General features: G+C 39.5%; 1 protein-coding gene across 3 annotated transcripts in view; it reads left to right on the top strand.

The window, feature by feature from the left end:
* The window catches only part of LOC150085121 (RNA-binding protein FUS-like), a 290,717-nt gene that overhangs the window by 13,839 nt on the left and 256,408 nt on the right, over positions 1-20,470 (top strand). For 2 of the 3 annotated variants that reach the window (XM_090373039.1, XM_090373037.1), the window contains exon 2: positions 14,006-14,036. The exons of the other annotated variant lie outside the window; for it this stretch is intronic. In XM_090373039.1, coding sequence (XP_090229165.1) covers positions 14,006-14,036 — 31 coding nt within the window. The remainder of the gene's footprint in view (positions 1-14,005; positions 14,037-20,470) is intronic. 3 annotated transcript variants of the gene reach the window in all.

The following is a 20,470-nucleotide window of genomic DNA, read 5'->3' as shown; positions in this document are numbered from 1 at the left end:
ATAGGAACCCATAACCGGAAACGTCACCGTAAGTCGGTACACGGCGCTGTTCATCAGTTCGCGAGAGGGAAAATTTCTGGTTTACTCATTCAAGCAGTAGTCGCCACACAAAGAGCATGCATCGATATAAGAGCTGTAAGCTGGCAGACGTGCACATAGTGTATGGATTAGCAGAGGGCAATGGACGAGCCGCTCAACGAATTTATGGAGAACGCTTCCCAGACAGATATGTACCGGACTACCGTTTGTTTGTGCGTGTGCATCAAAATTTGTGCGATTATGGGTCATTTAGAGGTAACAGGAGTAGTGTGGGCAGACCACATTCGACGTGAACTCCCGCCATGAAAGAAAGTGTGTTGAATGCTGTTCAGAATAATCCTATTACCAGCACACATGCCATTGCCTCTGCCTTAGGAGCGTCTCGTTGCAGTGTATAACGTGTCTGGCATGACGATTCGTTACACCCATTTCATCCCCAAAGGGTTCAGTTACTGCTCCCCCAAGATCATCCTGGACATGTGGCTTTTGTGCAGTGGTTTCTCCAAGAGTGTGTTCAGGACTTGAATTTTCCGGCCTATGTTTTGTTCAAGGATGAGGCTTATTTCACTCGGGAAGGCTTATTCAATCAGCACAATGCTCATGTGTGGGCTCACGACAACCCACACTGTGTGCGTCCCCATGCGGCACAACATCACTTCGCAATAATTAATGTGTGGGCAGGTATGGTCGGTGACTGCTTAGTCGCCCCATACCTGTTACCATCCCGCATGAACTCTGCTAAATATCGGATCTTTCTTGAACAAGTTCTACCAGGGTTACTTGACGATGTTCTAGCAAATGTGAGATGCAACATTTGGTTTCAACATGACGGGGTGCCTGCCCATTATGGAAGGTGTGTTTGTGACCATTTGAACAGGCATTTTGGGCATTGTTGCCTGGCCCCCCACGCTCACCTGATTTATCGAGCCTTGATTTCTTTCTGTGGGGGGGGGAGCCATCAAATCTATCGTGTATGAATCGCCTGAGGAGATGGAAATGGTTTATGAATCGCCTGTGGAGATGGCAATGGATCTCGTGGCGAGACTTGTCTGCGCTGCTGGTACTGTCAAAGAAACTCCAGGTGTGTTCGACCGTTTCCGCCAATCCATGCTGCGTCGGTGTCACGTATGCATCATGTCTCATGGTGGAACCTTTGAGCATCTGTTGTAACATCATGAAATGCATCCATCTCGTACTCCATTGTTAATATTATGTCAAATAAATGTTTGCCGCTAATCACTGTTTTGTCATTTCTGCTTCTTGTGCCTCTGCTACTACTTTCCCGTGACGTTTCCGGTTATGGGTTCCTATGCGATTCACGTTCCTTTAGATGTTACCTATCTCCCCTAAACGTTTGTACCAACATTTTTGAGACACGCTGTATAGGAAGGACAGACATGACAGGAGGGGGCCGAGGAGGTATGCTCTTAGTTAAGAAGAATATTAAATCTAAAGCAGTGTATCCAGTTGATTTGGCGATGAGTGCAATGTTGAGTCAGTCTGGTGTGATATAAGCACTGGGAAAATAAAATTGAGAATAGCATTAGCAAGGGCACATGATAAAAGAAAGCAAGCTTATATAGCATCAGCCCAAAAAAAACAAAAAAAACCCCATTATTTCACCCATCCCCTCGCTCCAAATGTTTGTAGAGTTCTGCCTTGAATCTGTTCAGCCCTGGCAGAATTAAGCGGATTGGGATGCAACTCCATTTGTCAAATCGTGGTTGAATTGCAACCATAGATTGGCTACGGATACAAGAGGTTGGCTAACATCAACAAAAACATTTTGTGAGAATCAATGTGCTATATAGAAATTACATTAAAAAAAATTAATATTTTATCATTATATGAAATTCTTGTATTCCAAATTGTTGTAAATCTTTAAAATTTACAATAAATATATAAACACATTCTTGGTCTTGTTTTTTTTTCTTTTTTTTGGCAAGCTGGTTGTTAAAAATTTACCAGCACACCAATGCCAAAATGTTTCCCCCACAGGTAGCTATGGTTAGTTGAAAACCACCAAAGTGGTATGCCCCCCAGACTGTTTTCCACCTATACATTGACATGTCACAGCTCCCTTGGGACTGACTGATGATCCAAGCTGTGGTGAAAGTGAGGACTGGGCACATGTTCTGTATGACCGTATAATATATGAAAGACAAAGAATAGAGCTTATGACAGAAATTGGCCCACTTCTAGGGGACAAACATCTATTTATCATGGTGGAAAGCCTATGTAAAGCTTTCACCAATTTCACACAAAGTATTTGAAATCAGATGAAACATGGCTCTACAATCTGGATTTTTTCCAGATAATAATTAACACTTAAATCAATAGTGAAAACTGCCATTGTTCCTCTCCATGCCCAGCAGACAACAGTCTAATCTGACATAGGCACATGGACTTGACTGAAATGTCCTGATAAAACATCAGGACTAGACTATTATTGGACCTGGAGACTGGACGTGACTCCCCCACGGAGGTCCCTGCATTGGTGGGGGACCCAAGGGACAGGATTTGGCCAACAACACTGACAGCCTCATGGGGGTGGATGTCCGGCCAGGGTTGCTCCCTAGCTGAAAAATAGTAGTAAGCTGGGAATCATGGGGGGGGGTGCAGTGATGTAAGAGACTGAGTGAATGAGTGGCTGTGTAAGAAGTTTAGTGTGACTAGGCTGAGTGATTCATTGAGGTGTAAGAGGGTGTAAATGATGCGAGAAACTAATTGTGTTGAAAGAGTGTGGCTGATTTATGGTGAATGGGAATGACTGAAAGCTGTGGTGAGTGTGAGTGCCTGAGTGTTTTGGTGAGTGGAAATGACTGAATGCTGTAATGAATACGAGTGCTTTGAGTTTGAGACGGTGTAAACCCTGTGAAAAACTTAATACTGTACAGTACAGTATTCTAAACTAGGTGTAACCATCATCTTGTAAAAGGGGATAATCAGAACCCATGCTTTCCTGGCCATCTCTTTCTATTGCACAAAATATTTAATGCCAGACTAAATAGTAACACTTAAGTCATATTTGTCTTGAACCATTTTTAATTCCTCTCCCCATAGTGTAAATGTGACTCCAAGATATCTGTTATCAAATTGTATAATCATTTAGAAGCACAGACTTTATTTGCCATTTTTCAGACCAGATATGCAACCATTCCAAGTCTTTTTGAAGCAGCACATCCTGGCTTGGATTGTTAATCACCATTTCTGGCTTCAAATCAGGTAGACACTTTGACAGCTTTATGAAAAGCTGAAAATAGGACCCAACTATTATCCTTGATGGACCCGCTTGATAAACTGATTGTTAATGACAACCCTCTGTCTCCTATCTTTTAGCCAGAGCCTGCAATGCAGCATGGATCTTAACAGTAACTCCAACTTCAAGTTTATATAGTAGCCTTACATGAGGAACCATATCAAAAGTTTTACTAGTCTAGATGTATGATGTCAAAATTGTTACCTACATCCAACTGCTCAATGACTACATATTAGTAATTTACTAGATAGGTCAGGCATTACCTCCCTGTAATAACTAATACTGAGATCTATTCAAGATACCAATCTTGTTACGGTGGTCCTGAATGGCATCCTTAACCATAAATTATATAATCTTCCTTACCACAAAAGTCATACTCACTGGCTTATAGTTATTTATCTCCTGTTTGTCATCACTTTTGTGCACTGAAGAGATATTAGCACTTCTCCAGGCTAAGGGATCTTACCTGAGTTCAGTGATTTTCTCATTAACATTTAATTTCCCATGGTTTGGTATGTTACATGTAGCTTTTTGTTTTAATTACAGCTGAATATATTTCATCTTTCCCTGGAGCCTTGCCCTTCTTTAAACTCAGTAATTTCAGCAGATTTTCTAACATATGTTGGCCTGAGATCATATCGCTTATTTTAGAACAGTCTGATAATAATGTTCCCCAGTTTCCAACTTGCTTTCAACTGTAAATTTCAATTGCAAAGAGAAATCTGTTCAACTCATCTGCCATTTCTGCTGGACTTTATGGACCTTTCACTGCAATTAATAAAGGGACTATTGATTTTACTTTCTTCTTTCTTGTATTCACATATGAGAACTCCAATCCCAGTTCTTAGCTCTCTTTCCTAGTGCTTTCCTTTCTCATAATTGGCTTTCGCTCATCTTACAAAATCAGTAGCTTTGTATTCCCTTATAATGATGTCATTTTGTTGGTTTATTTTGCTCATTCAAACTCAGCCTCACCAGTCATCCAGTTGGCATATTGATGCCAACTGGAAGCATTTGGGAGTTTAAATCTTTTTACAGATAAGTTTGTTCTGTTAGTTTGACTATTCATGATGTATTCAGTTGTAAGAAGAGGTAGGGAGAACATGTATTAAGTAATGAGGTTTTTGGATATGGCATACATTTAATTTGTTGACAATACTCCTGCCATTACTGGATAGACAAATTAAGTCTTTTACTTTATTGCTATATTTATTAACCCTGATACACCCCTTATACTATTTTAAGTGTTTTTCCAAAACATTCAACTGCCAAATGGTTTTCTTTTTTTTTCTATTACAGTGGTTAAGGTTATTAACCCAGAAGTGGTGGACATGCAAGACTTGTCAGGAATGATTGTTGCTCTGTATCATCTGCAAACTTAGACATTAAGCCTGATATACCTTCATCAATATCATTGATAAATGCTGTATTGAAAACACCAATGGACTCAAAACTGAACCCTGGGAAACTCTGTTAATAACATTAGTCCACTAAGGTCAGTTCCCATTAATAACCACTCTGTCTTCTTTCGCTTATTCATCCCTTTATCCATAACAATAACTTGTCTTTAATGCCATGTTGCTCCAGTTTGTACAGCAGTTTTTTATGTGCAGCATTATCAAAAGAAATCCAGTTATATGATGTCAAAATTATTTTTTGCCTCCAGTTCCTTGGTTATTATGTATTAGCAACCTCTGATTGGTTCGACAAGATCACACCATGACAAATCCATGCTGTGATTGCAGTGTAATTGTATGCCTGTCCAAATAAACTGATAATTAGCATTAGCATTAGTAGAGGCATTTGATACAACAAAGCAAGCTTATGCAGCATCAGCCAAAATAAAACCACTTCCACTTCACCCCTCTGTTCATTCGAAATACCTGTCCAGCTGAGCCTTAAACTTATTTAGGCTATTAACTTCCACGACAAGGGATGGAAGTCTGTTCCACCAACCAACCACCCGCTGGCTAAAGGCAAATTTCCTCACGTCTATCCTACATCTGTCTTTCCTCAATTTGAATTTATGCCCTCTCATGTGATTATTCTGAGCAAGAGGAAGAATCCCATTGGAATTCAGCATGCTCAAACCATTCAAGGCTTTATAGACCTCTATCAGATCACCTCGCCGGTGCCTGGTCTCCAGACACCGTAATTTGCAAAACTTAGACTAGTAGGGGCCAGACGTGTTCAAAGCCGCTAAGTGGATTTTTCTTATTTATTGATTTGAAATTATTGTTTTTCTAAAACTTTTGATTTAAATTTAGTAGTATAGCATTATTTTGGGATTTTCTGACTAATTAGGTGTATTTATTCTTTACTCGGCCTTGCAATTGTATCGGCAATTGCATAAAAGTATCGGTAAGGGTATCCACGTGTTACAAGTCGCAACTCCGCTGAACGATAAGTTTTTTTAGCCATATTTAGCCGCTTATTGAATATTTTTACATCAAATTATTTTTTGTAAGTAGTTTATAGACCTAGTAAGGATCGTTAGTTTATTCTGAATTGAGAAAGCGAGATTTGAAAGTTAATTAATACTTAGTGTCCATAGATTTACCGTCGTAACTTCCCGCCATTGTCTTTGTCATACGATCGTTATATATCGAACCTAGATAGCGTTAGTATAGTATAGGTTATAATATTTTCAGTGATCGGTAAAATCTATTAAACTTGTTGAACTTCGTTGGCATTTAAATTGTACTTTTAACTAAATACATATACCGACTTAGATTAACATAACTTAGACAAACATAACATAATTAATTAATAAATAACTGATACGGAAGTTATATAAAGGGAACTCGGAGATAATTAATACTTGACACTAAAAAATATATATCCCGTTATAACTGTGTTGGGAGATAAGTTAGGGTTATAAACTGAAATTGAAATTTTATTTAAATTAAAAGAAAACATGACTCAGACCAAAGCAGCAAAACAAAAGGCTCAAGCTAATGGAAGTGCTGTGGCTCAGAGGAGAACTGAGGGGGCCAGTTGCCTTCTGAATCACAGCCTTCTAAAATGTACAGCTTCATGATGTTTGTGGAGCATTCAGGTACGGGACATGATATTGCCATGGGGGATGTCTTTGTGTGTGCGCGATGCAAGGAGTGTATCGATATCAGGCAACAACTCAGCGTTCTTATTTGCCTACATGAGAGCTTGAAGGATAGGGTGGATGCCCTCGAAGGAACTAAATTGAGGGGCCCATCAAGCTCTCAGCTGCCCACATCAACGCCAGAGCTTGCACTTGGTCGTCACACAACACAGCTGCAACCCCCAAGGCAGAATGCGTTGGTCCCAAAGGAACTAGTAGTTGCTGGCGACTCTATTGTCAGGGAAACGGGGAACATGCTTTGTAAAAAAGATAGGTGGAACAGGACCAGGATGTCTGCCAGGGGCAAAGGTTGATGACGTTGTAGAGTAGATATCATCTTTTAAGGGCACAAAAGGTGATATAGTTGTACACGTTGCACTAATGATATCAAGAGTAGGAGACCGGCAGAATTGCTTAACAAGTACAGGTCACTGTTGAAAAACAGCTGTGAAATAGGGTTGAATTTGAAAGTGTCTGCAATTCTGCCCAGACACGATAGGAGGGAGTATGTGATGAGAGCCTTTTCGATCAATTCGGCCCTGGAAAGATTGTGCAAGGCTCAAGGGGTAGAATTTTTTTCAGGCTGGACTGTACTTGTTAACAGGAGAGATTGCTTCTACAGGGAAGGGATACACTTAAATAGAAAGGGTGCAAGAATATTTGCTGATGCTATCGAGGCAGTGTTAGGTGGGTCGGAAAACTGCTAGGTTGGGGGGAGACAAAGACAAATGGATTAACAGTAGCCACTGGCAGAGGTGAAAGAGATTCTTGCACTGCTTCTATTGGAATGAGCAGAAACCTGAAAAACAAGATGCAGGATATTTCAGAGACTGCCGGGAGTCATTGCGGTACAAATAAACACATGGGTTGTGTTAGGATAGCTAAGAATAGAAATAGGTGCGTGTATACTTGCGTGTACACCAATGCTAGGAGTTTAGTAAATAAATTTGATGAATTTGAGGTATTGCTCAAAGCATCAAAGGCAGATATTGTTGGGATATCAGAGACGTGTCACACAGATATAAGGAATGCAGAACTGGAATTTGGGGAGTACAATGTGTACAGAAAGGATAGACAGGATAGGAAGAGAGGAGGGGGTTATGCTATTAGTTAAGAAATACATAAAATCCAAGGAAGTGAAGCCAGTGGACATCGCTGGACAGTGCAGTGTCGAGTTAGTTTGGTGTGACATAAGCATTGGGAGATCAAAATTGAGAGTAGGAGTGTGCTATAGGCCTAATAACTCTGATGAGTATAATAAGAAACTGTACAGGGAAATAGAGTGGGCCAGTAAATCAGAGAGTCTTATAATGGGAGATTTTAATTTCCCAGATATTGACTGGAATTTGTGGGTTGGTCACTCACACACACTAGCAAGGCTTTTGTGCATTTATTGGATGATTGTTTTCTACATCAGCATGTTCGGGAGGCAACTAGAGGGAGGAATACTCTTGATTTGATCATCAGCAGTGATTCTTCATGCATTAAGAATCTGCAGATAAATGAACCACTAGGTGGCAGTGATCACAGTGTGCTGAAGTGGGATTTACTCGAAGAGGTAACTACCATTAGGGGCAAACGGAAGGGTAATTGCTTTCGTAAAGGCGACTATGATGGACTGAGACAGTATTTAAATTCTATACAGTGGGACCAACTGATAATGTTACCAACAGCAAATGCAAAATGGGAAGCATTCAAAGAACTTATCTTGGAAGCTACTAGGCTTTACATACCAACTAAGAAATATTGTTCAAGGTTTAGGCCTAAATGGATGTCAGATGAACTGATGAGGCATATGGCAGAGAAGAAACATGCATGGGATACATACAAATTAACACCTTTGTTCCATTCACTAATCTTGTTGCCCTTCTCAGTACTCGTTCCCGCATTGCTACATCCTTCTTGAAACGAGGCCTCCAGACCTGTATACAGTACACTAGGTGTGGGCCTAACCATTGCCTTATACAAGGGAATAATCACCTCCTTATCCCTGCTAGAAAAATTCCTATATATCATTGACAATACACCATGAGCTACTCTTGCTGCCCGTCAGCACTGCTCAGAGAACTTCATATCTACCTGCACATCCACCCCCAGGTCCCTTTCATTCTATACCCTGTCAGTGTAGTACCACAGAGTTGATACGTTGCTCTGGGCTTGCTGTTTCCCATATGTAGTACTTTACATTTGTTAATGTTAAACTTCATTTGCCACCTCTCGGCCCATCTGCTCAACCTTTGCAGATCCTGTTGCAGTAGCATAGTGTCAGTAGTGTCCTTGACAACCCTGCCAACCTTCGTATCATCTGCAAACTTGGACATTAAGCTTGATATACCACTATCAATATCATTTATAAATACAGAAAACAATAATGGACCCAATACTGAACCCTGAGGGACTCCACTAATAACATTAGTCCACGATGAGCAGTGGCCTTTGATTACCACTCTGTCTTCTCTCTCTCAACCGCCCCTTTATCCATAGTAGCAATTTTCCTCCAATGCCACACTGCTCCAATTTGTGCAGCAGTCTTCCATATGCAACAGTTTCAAAAGCCTTTCTAAGATCCAAGTATATAATATCAAAGTTATTCCCTGCATCCAGTTCTTTTGTGACTGCATCATAGTATCCAATCAAATTGGTCAAGCAAGACTTCCCCTTAATGAAACCATGCTGTGTCCGAACTATAACTGAAGTCTTGTCTAAATGATCCTGCAGTGCTTCTTTAAGCAGTGCCTCCATTAATTTTCCGGGAACAGAAGTTAAACTAACAGGTCTATAATTACTTGTGTCGCCCTTTGATCCTCCTTTGTGAATTGGGGTCACATTTGCACATCTCCATTCCATGGGTACTTCCCCTGAGTCCAAGGAAGCTCTCATAATTATGGCTAAGGGTTTGCTTACTTCCTTTGCTGCCTCCTTTAATATAACTGGATAGATCCCATCCACCCCAGATGCGTTTCTTGTGTTTATCTTCAACAATCTCTTCTCCAGTTTACTCTCAGTTATTACAGAATTCTTTAGCTTACTGCCAGAATTGAATACAACTCTGGCATTCCCCTTGCTGAATAACTCCTCATGTGTGAATGCCAATGAAAAATATTCATTTAGTTTGTTAGCTACCTGAGCAGGATCATGAACAGTTGAAGCATCGGTATCAAGTGGACCAATCTGGTTCGTCCACTTCCTTCTAGAGTTTACATAAGTAAAGAATTCTTTGCTGTTTTTCTTTGCATCCCTTGCCAGAGATTTCTCGTAATCTGTCTTCGCCTGCCTAACCTCCTTTGTAAATTGGTTACAAATCATCTTGTATCTATCATAGGCTTCTGTGTCACGTGTTAATTTGTATGTATCCCATGCATTTTTCTTCTCTGCCATATGTCTCATTAGTTCATCTGACATCCACTTTGGCCTAAACCTTGAACAATATTTCTTAGTTGGTATGTAAAGCCCAGTAGCTTCGAAGATAAGTTCTTTTAATGCTTTCCATTTTGAATTTGCTGTTGGGAACATCATCAGTTGGTCCCACATATAGAATTTAAATACTGTCTCAGTCCATCATAGTCGCCTTTACGAAAGCAGTAACCATTCCCTTTACCCCTAATGGTAGTTACCTCTTTGAGTAAATCCCACTTCAGCACACTGTGATCACTGCCCCCTAGTGGTTCATTTACCTGCAGATTCTTAATGTATGAAGAATCACTACTGATAATCAAATCAAGAGTATTACTCCCTCTAGTTGCCTCCCGAACATGCTGATGTAGAAAACAATCATCCAATAAATCCACAAAAGCCTTGCTAGTGTGTGAGTGATCAGCCCCCAAATTCCAGTCAATATCTGGGAAATTAAAACCCCCCATTATAAGACTCTCTGATTTACTGGCTCACTCTATTTCCCTGTACAGTTCCTTATTATACTCATCAGAGTCATTAGGCCTATAGCACACTCCTACTCCCAACTTTGATCTCCCAATGCTTATGTCACACCAAACTGACTCGACTCTGCACTGTCCAGCGATGTCAGCTGGCTTCACTTCCTTGGATTTTATGTATTTCTTAACTAATAGCATAACCCCTCCTCCCTTCCTATCCTGTGTATCCTTTCTGTAGATATTGTACTCCCCAAATTCCAGTTCTGCATTCCTTATATCTGTGTGACACCACGTCTCTGAAATCCCTACAATATCTGCCTTTGATGTTTTGAGCAATACCTCAAATTCATCAAATTTATTTACTAAACTCCTAGCATTGGTGTACACGCAAGTATACTTGCACCTGTTCTTTTTCTTAGCTACCCTAACACAACCCATGTGTTTACTTGTACCCCAATGATTCCCAGCAGTCTCTGAAATATCCTGCATCTTGTTTTCCAGGCTGCAGCTCATTCCAATAGAAGCAGTACAAGAATCACTTTCACCTCTGCCAGTGGCTACTGTTAATCTATTAGTCCTTGTAACCCACCCAATCTAGCAGTTTTCCGACCCACCTAACACTGCCTCGATAGCATCCGCAGACATTCTTGCACCCTTTCCATTTAAGTGTATCCCATCCCTGTAGAAATAGTCTCTCCTATTAACAAGTACAGACCAGGCTGAAAAAAATTCTACTCCTTGAGCCTTGCACAATCTTTCCAGTGTTGAATTGATCGACAATCCTCACATCATATACTCCCTCCTATCGTGTCTGGGCAGAATTGCAGACACTTTCAAATTCAACCCTAATTCACGGCTTTTTTTCAACAGTGACCTGTACTTGTTAAGTAATTCCGCCGGTCTCCTAGTCTTAATGTCATTAGTGCCAACGTGTACAACTATATCACCTTTTGTGCCCTTAAAAGATGATATTCGCTCTACAACATCATCAACCTTTGTCCCTGGCAGACATACCCTGGTCCTGTTCCACCAATCCTTTTTACAAAGCATGTTTCCCTGACAATAGAGTCGCCAACAACTACTAGTTAATCTGCCTTAGCTTGTCTAACCTACTTTGTGATTTAATTACAGACTAATTTATATCTTCCATAGGCTTCTGTATCAACTGAAGGTTTATATGCATCTCATGCACTTTTCTTCTCTGTCACTTGTCTCAATGGTTCATCTGAGATCCATTTAGGTCTAAGACTTGAACAGTATTTCTTAGTTGGAACAAAAAGCCTAGTAGCTTCCAAGATTACTTCCCTTAATACTTCCTAATTTAGAATGTGCTGTTGCTAGCATCATCATTTGTTCCCATTGCACACAATTTTAAAACTGTCTGAGACCTCTGTAGTCACCCTTACGAAAGCTCTCGTGTTTGTTCTTCTGAATTGGCTTCTATAATTCCCGCTGTCTCTTTCAAAACAGTCCGAACCCGTGTCGCCACCAGCCAACATCCATTTACTGTCCAACTTTTCATCTTCCTCGTTTATTCATTCAACTGCCATTTTCTGGAACAACTTTCCTTCATACATATTTCCGCCGACCGGGCTAGCCGAGTGGGTAAAGTACCTGCCCGGCAACCCAAAGGTCGCGGGTTCGATTCCCGCCTCGGGCTTGGATCAAAGTACTGCAAAAACCTTGGGAGGTGCAATATGGCCACAGAAGCCGATGCGCCAACAACTACCAAAATCAAAATCAAATCAAAAATCATACATATTTCCTGAAAATTGCAGTCTACGGAAGTCCAAGTCCAATGTCAACAAATATCTCCTTTCGTCTTCTCAACCTCCAACCCAAGCACGGTACTAAGTACTATAGGTTCTAATACCTCTTGTGTTTGGTGTTTACATAAAAAAAAAAAAAAAAAAATGCAAAAGCATTTCTCTTTGCACTCAACAGTAGTTGTCTTTAATTAAATTCGATATAAGTACACTGTGATCGCTGCCACCCAGTGGGTCTTTACCTGCAGCTTCTTAATTCACGAAGAATTACTGCTGATAACCAGATAAAAAGTATTGCTTCTTCTTGTTGCCTCTTTAAAAAAAAAAAAAAAAAAAAAAAAAGGTCATCCAAGTAATCTACAGACGTCTTGCTAGTGTGTGAGTGACCAAGTTGAAAATTCCAGTGAACATCTGGAAAGTTAAAATCCCCATTATAAGACGTTCTGATTTACTGGTCCACTCTTTCCCTTTATAGCTGTTTTATATACTCATTACAGTCAGTAGGCCTATAACACAGCCCTAATGTCAGTTTTATTTCTCCACTGCTTATATCACACGAAACTGGCTCAACATTGCTCTGGTCACCCATGTCGACTGGATGCACTACGCTAGATTTAATATGCTTCTTAACTAAAATTATAACCCCTCTAACCCATTCTGTGTACTCTGTGTCCTTCCTGTATATATTATACTTCCCATATTCAAATTTAGTATTGCTTATTTCTGAGTGACACCATGTCTCTGCTATCCCTACAATATCTGCATTTGATGACTTAATCAGTACTTCAGATTCATCAAATTTATTTACAAAGATGGCTAGTGTTAGTGTATGTGCAATTACACATGCATGTATAATTGCACGTACACTAACACTACTCTTCGTTACCCATCTTACTCTTAGTTACTCTAACACAGATATTTTACTTGTTCCATGATGACCCACAGCAGGCCCTTAAATCTCTGACACCTTTCTTTCCAGGCTGCTGTATGTTCCAGTTGAAGCAGTGCAAGTATCATGCTGCCAGCAGCTCTTGTTATTCTATTAGTCTGTATTCCCTCAACTAGCAGTTTTCAGACCCACCTATTGTTGCCTTAATACTAACCAAGCTACTTATTTTCAACAATACTTAACAAGAAACAATTTTTAAGCAAGAACGGAAATTCCACTTTGGAGCTCTCAGTAAACAATTCAATGCAGTGATGTTGCTTTTGTGTGCTCCACGTGTTTTGTCACTGTTGTTAAGATGGGCAGCTGAGAACTTTAATGGTTCACCATTACTTGTTTTAAAACAGCCAGAAAATTAAACAAAAATTGTGTTGTCAAAATATTTTAAACAAAAAAAAAAAAAAATGCAAATTTAGGAAAACAAGGTAAATTTATGGCACTGTGAAGGAAACATCATGATTCATAGAAGCTACAAATTTTTCACACTCCAAAAAAAAATGTTAGTGGCTTTACTTTAAACACTGAAAAATGTCCATAACTGGGGAGGGGGAGCCATATAGTAGCCCCCAAGTTAAAAAAGTAAATTGCAGCCATTATCAACCCACTGCAGGATGGAAGCCTCCTCAGCAATTCATGCTGAGGGAAATGGACCATAATCTGCCACGCTGGTCCAGTGCGGGTTGGCAGATCGACCGTATTTAGCAGTCAGGGGCTTGAACCCCGGTCTACTCAAAGAGCGTGTGCCACTGCAATCCTGCTCCTGACCACTCGGCTACGGAGGCCTTAATTTTAGCCCCCAAGTTAAAATTAATTAAAATCATTTCATTTAATAAACATATCTATCCAGTGTAGTAAAATGTTTGTTTCATTGTTTATCAAATGGATTAATTAATAAAATGGAAATTTGAAAACGCCATCAGGAGGAATTGATAATCTCAACTTTTATGGGTAATTGTATAATTTTTTTAGTGGCAGTTTAAAATACTAATTGTTATTTATTTATTTATTTTTCTTTCATTACAGAATATGGTACGGGATATCCTTCACAAGCACAGTGAGTAACTTTCCACAATTTAAGCTGCCATATGTACATTATACCTAAAAAAAATATTAGTTTTGGCAATATAATAAAAAAGAACAAAGCTTCATTTGCTTGTTCTTGTAAATAATTTATCCAAACCTTTAAATTTATTCAAACTACCTATTACTGCAACACTAGGTGGAAGAAGTTTATTCCAACAATCAGTTCCCTTTTTGGCTAGCTGCAAATTATCATTAATCTATTCTGCAGTTAAAAAAAAAAAAAACTGAAAAATCAGTTTAAATCTCAGTTCCTTTCTAATTACAGGTAATTGATGCTTAATTCAGTTAACCCTTTTAGGGTCAAGTCCCATATATAGGGATGTACTGAAGGAGGAGGTTCAGGGATCCTCACATGAGTCCTTTGTTAATTTCTGGGAATTATCAACTCCTTCCTTATTAAAAAAAAAAAAAAGTTGGCTAATATTTAACAGTCTGCTTTAACTGAAGATCACCTCTGGCTGAAATTATTTTTAAGTAAGTTCCTTGTTAACAAATTGAAAGTACACTGCTGTTTATACATGCCAGTTAGATCATTGCAGATGTCATGTTTCCAGAGATTACAATTTACAGAACCCCAGTTTTTCTTGGTAAGAATAACTTTTCTTTCCCCCAACTGATCTTGTTGCCCTTCTCTGTTATTTCCAACAGATCTCTCTCCTTCCTAACATGAGGTATCCTCTTGATATAAAGGCAGTTAGCCCTGGTTATTTTTCAAAAAAAAAAATTAAAAAAAGAGAAAAAGCTTCTTTCAGGTCATTGAGAACTTTGTTTTATGCAATTAAAAATTAAACATTTTTAAGAAGTGCCTTCTATTTGTGTTTGTTATATTAATTTTCTCTGCTAGTAATTAAAGCATAAGGAATATACCTTAATGAAACGTATACTTTATTGTTAAAAGGTATAATTTGGAAAATTGGTTTTGTATATTTTTATTTGAGGACATTACGTAGTTATAGATGCTATTCACACGTTCATCTGCTTTACTGAAAATGTCTCATTAGCTCATTCTACTGAGTATTTATACAGCAAAACTTTGTTTCATTTTGTTACTGCTGCTGCTGCTGCTAGTCTGCATGTCTGAGAGCATTCTGGACATGTTAACAATATTTGGAGAAGAGAAGCATAAAATAGAAAATAAACTATGAATTAAAGGTTTAAAAGTGCCAATTTAGTTCTGTCAGTAAGTTACTGAAGCTTATTTTAATGATAATATTTGTTTTGTTTTCACTCTGAGAGTATAATACTTGCTTCCTGTGTTGTTAGTCATATATTCTGCGACAAGTAGTAGTGGTAATAGTGGCATGTGATGCAAGAAAGCAAGCGTATGAGCTTATGCAGCATCAGCCAAAAAAAAAAAATCACACAGCAATTCCCTCTAAATGTTGGTTCAGTTCCAAATGTTGGGAATTGTATGGACTTTGCTATTTTAAAGTTGCTTATAACTAAAAACAGTTGGCAAACCATAAGATGGAAGCTTGTTTAGAAGACCTTTATGCCAAACACGATCGAAAGCCTTTGAGATGTCAAGAGCAACTACTTGTGTTTCACCGAATCTTTCCATTAAATTAGTCCATAAATGGGTAACATAAGCCAGAATATCACCAGTGGATCGACACTGATGGAATCCATACTGGCAATCGTTGATCAGATGGAAGGTTTCTAGGTAGTTTAAGAGTTGGCGGTTAAGTGATTTCTCCATTACTTTAGAAAGAGTAGAAGTAATTGCAATGGGACGATAATTGGATGGGAGGGGTTTGTCACCCTTTTTAGGAACTGGCTGGATATGAGCAAATTTCCAAGCAGAAGGAAAAACACCTTTGGAATAAGAAAGTGAAAAAAGGTGGCAAAGAATAGGAGTAAGTTCAGGAGCACAGGTTTTGAGAACAAGTGGAGAAATACCATCAGGACCTGAGCTTTCTTAGCATCAAGATTCGTCAAAATCCTTCTAACATCCTTTTGACGGAAGACCACAGGAGGCATTGAATAGAATGTGTTGGTAATGGTGGGAGGTGTTTTACCAAGATCATTAATACATGAGTTGGAAGAAAAATGGGATGCTGTCAGGTCAGCTTTATCCTTGGCTGAAGTGACAACAGAACCATATAATGAAATAACATGAGATATTAAATTCAGTGCCTACAGAGTTTGTTTGGCTTCATTCAAAGAAATACTTTACAGATGTTTAACATTTTTAGGAACATTTAATAAAGTTATAGAGGATCATTTTTGTCAAATTGTTGACCGTAATTTTCATTCTGTAGACTGTAATTTTCAGGAAATACGTGTGAAGGAAGGTTGTTCCAGGAAATGGCAGTTGAATGAATAAACAAGGGAGACGAAAAGTTGGTTCTGTGAGTTTAAAGTTGGACAGTAAATGGATGTTGGCTGGTGGCAGCACGTGTTCGAATTGTTTTGAAAGAGAGAGCGAGAATTATAGAAGCCAATTCAGAAGAAAAGGGCCCATGGAAGTATCTGTACAAAAGGCATGCAGCAGAAACAGTATGTCTATGAGACAGATAATGGAGAGACTATGTTAGAGAGGAATCATTAATTAACCTAACTGCCCTCTTCTGAATGGAATCTAGAAGCCTGACAGGGGTTTTGGGGGCACCGCCCCAGATGTGGGAACAATATTCCATGGTAGGGAGCATATGTGATTTGTACAGAGTGAACAGCTGTTTGGAAGAAAAGTAATGGTGAGAGCGAAAGAGAAAATCAAGTTTTTTAGATGCAGAGGAAGCAATGTTTGTAATGTGCTTGTGCCAAGAGAGATTAGAAGTCAGGGTAATCCCCAAAAGAGATATATCAACTTGCCTAGAAATCGGAGTTTCATCAAAGGTAAGCACAGGAGCAGAAGAATCCTTTTTGTGAGATATAAGACATGACTGAGTTTTAGAAGGATTGAAATCAACTAAGTTGTCTTTGCCCCACTGCAGAATTACTTAGAGATCGGCAATTAAGGAATTGGTAGTACATAGTCAAGAAGTTGAAGCTGATTGAGCAGGGCAAGGTTTCTCAAAATGGAAAATGGAATGCAATGTACTATCATTGGGAACTATGGATAGGATTTGCAGTCATTGGAAAGGGGTCATTAATATACAAGAAGAAAAGAGTGGGGGAAAGAACTGAACTTTGGGGAACACCAGCATTAGAGGAGAAGTTAGAAGACAGAGAGCCATCTACCATCACCCTCAGTAAGCAATCAGAGAGAAAACTGGATAACTGATTACAAAAAACAGTTGGTACACCATAAGATGGAAGCTTGTTTAGAAGACCTTTATGCCAAACACGATCGAAAGCCTTTGAGAGGTCAAGAGCAGCTGCTTGTGTTCCACCAAACTTTTCAATTGAATTTGTCCCTATATGGGTAATATAAACCAGAATATCACCAGTGGATCGACACTGACGGAATCCATATCTGGTGATCGTTGATCAGACGGAAGGTTTCTAGGTAGTTTGAAAGTTGGCAGTTAATTGATTTCTCCATTACTTTTAGAAGTAATTGCAATGGGACGATAATTGGATGGGAGGGGTTTGTCACCCTTTTTAGGAACTGGCTGGATATGAGCAAATTTCCAAGCAGAAGGAAAAACACCTTTGGAATAAGAAAGTGAAGAAAGGTGGCAAAGAATAGGAGTAAGTTCAGGAGCACAGGTTTTGAGAACAAGTGGAGAAATACCATCAGGACCTGGAGCTTTCTTAGTATCAAGATTCGTCAAAATCCTTCTAACATCCTTTTGACGGAAGACCACAGGAGGCATTGAATGGAATGTGTTGGTAATGGTGGGAGGTGTTTTACCAAGATCATTAATACATGAGTTGGAAGAAAAATGGGATGCTAGCAGGTCAGCTTTATCCTTGGCTGAAGTGACAACAGAACCATCTAATGAAATAACATGAGATATTAAATTCAGTGCCTACAGAGTTTGTTTGGCTTCATTCAAAGAAATACTTTACAGATGTTTAACATTTTTAGGAACATTTAATAAAGTTATAGAGGATCATTTTTGTGAAATTGTTGACCAAGAGAGTACGAGGTAAAAATTTTTAGGAGTCTACTTAAAGCATTTTATATACAGTATTGATAAAATTAAGAACAGTTAATTTTGCTATTGGCCAAATAAAGAACTTGTTTCACTAATTTGGGGATTAGTTGAAGGGTTGTTTGGAATTTTTTGGCTACCCAATCTTCAATACTTTAATAAAGAAAATTGTTCTGTTGAGAGGAATGTTTTAAGTTTCTTGCTTTCTTTTCTTTAAAAGAGACACTAAATTTGGCATGTACGAGGTCTGTTCGGAAAGTATCCAGCCATGTAATATAACAAAAAAAAATAACTTACCTACAACAATGGCACCTTAGTCCTCTTTAAAGTGTGTGAGGTCCGTTGGGACCTCACACACTTATCCCAGCATTGCTTCCACTTTTCAAAATAATCTGCAAAGTTCTTTTTTCTGATCGCCATCAGCTACCTCATCGTGTTTTCCTTAATCTTGTCCTTGGTCTGAAATTTCCTCCTTTTCAACAGCGATTTTAGCTTTGGGAAAAGCCAGAAGTCGAAGTCGTAGGGAGCCAAATCTGGCTTGTGGGCTGACAGACCTGGGTGATGCGATGTTTTGCCAAAAAAGCCTGCACGAGAGCTGAAGAATGTGCTGGTGCATTGTCGTGATGAAGCTGCCAGTCATCACTTGTCCACAGCTGCGGCCGTTTTCTTCTTATTGCATCCATCAGCTGGCGAAGGACTTCGATATAGTATTCCTTAGTTATTGTCTAGCCTAGAGGAGTGTATTCGTGGTGGACAACACCTTCATGATAAAAAAAAAAAACCATCAATACGGCCTTGACATTGCTATGATTTTGCCGCCCCTTCTGGGGACGTGGAGAATCGGGTGACTTCCATTGGAAAGACTGGACTTTTGTTTCAGGGTTGTAGCCATAGACCCATGACTGATCTCCGGTTATGACCTTTTTGAGAAAATCTGGGTCATTGTTAGCAGTTTCAAGCAAGTCCTGTGCAACTTTAGCACGAAATTCCTCCTGACTCTGTGACAGGAGCTGTGGAACAAATTTTGCAGCCACACGTTTCATGCCAAGTTCCTCTGTCCAATTCCACACGTTTCATGTCAAGATCTCTGAAACAATAGTCCATGGAATCCCCTCATCTTCTAATTCTCTCACTGTCAATTTCCAAGTTTTGTTGATTGCAGCCCACATGCGTTCAACATTTCGGGTGTTCTGCTTGTTGAAGGCCTTCCAGAGCGTGGATCGCTTTCAACGGATTCCCGCCCATCTTTGAGGTGTCGGTACCACATTTTTATCTGCGCTTCACTCATTGAATCATCTCCAAAAGCCTTCCTAATCATTCAAATAGTTTCTGTGGACGAATGTCCAAGTTTGAAGCAAAACTTGATGCAGATTTGCTGATCTACTCGTTCGGTCATTGTGAATGCGACAGTCACACAGTACACAAGCTCACTCAACGGTATCTCACTACCAACTGACTAGCCCCACGGGAGAGTGACCTTTCACACATATGCAGTAATGTCTTCTCTGACGAGCTATCAAGGCCATGTGACCTATTCTCAAGATATTCAAAATGGCTGGATACTTTCTGGACAGACCTCGTATGTTAATTTGTGCGTATCGTGCACATATGAATATATGTGCATGATACCTAAATGTTCCTGCATTATTTCTTTATCCAGTGATTCCAATTTCTCCTGGAACAGATGTAAAGCTAACAGGGCTGTAATTACCCATGTCACCCTTTTATCCTCCTTTTGTAATTGACAGTACATGAAGTTCTCTGAACATTGCAGATGGGCTGCTAGGATAGCTCATAGTGTGTCAGTGACATACAGGAATTTTGCCAGCAGAGATAAGGAAGTGATTATCCCATTGGTTAGGCCACACCTTGAATATTGCATACAGGTCTGGAGGTCATTTTAGGAAGCATGTAGAACTGCTGGAACAAATACAGAGAAGGGCAACAAGATTGGTGAGGGGAACAAAGGGGTGCTCTTACCAAGAAATGCTGCAGTTCTGCAAATTACAGTGTCTGGAGACTAGGAGGAACCTGCGAGGCGATGACCTGTTTGAGGTGTTTAAGGAGAGAATGTGCAAGGTACACAGGGCAGAATTTTACTCAGCCCTATCGAGGCAGTGATAGGTGGGTTGGAAAACTTCTAGTTATTGTCTAGCTTGTGGGGACAGATTAATAGTTTAACTAGAGTTGCAGGAAGAGGTGAAAGTGATTCTTGCACTGCTACTATTGGTATATGAAGCTGCCTGGAAAGCAAGGTGTCTGGGATTTCAGGCCTACTGTGGGTCATCATGGAACAGATGGATATATGGGCTGTATTAGGTAACAAAGAGCAAGAATGCGTGCATGTACACTAATGCTAGGT

This window comes from Mastigoproctus giganteus, chromosome 5 (genome assembly GCF_048544385.1).
Source record: "Mastigoproctus giganteus isolate SK-2022 chromosome 5, ASM4854438v1, whole genome shotgun sequence".
In the NCBI taxonomy this organism is placed as follows: domain Eukaryota; kingdom Metazoa; phylum Arthropoda; class Arachnida; order Uropygi; family Thelyphonidae; genus Mastigoproctus; species Mastigoproctus giganteus.
Note: the sequence above shows the minus strand (reverse complement) of the source record. Positions and strands in the feature narration are given on the sequence as shown.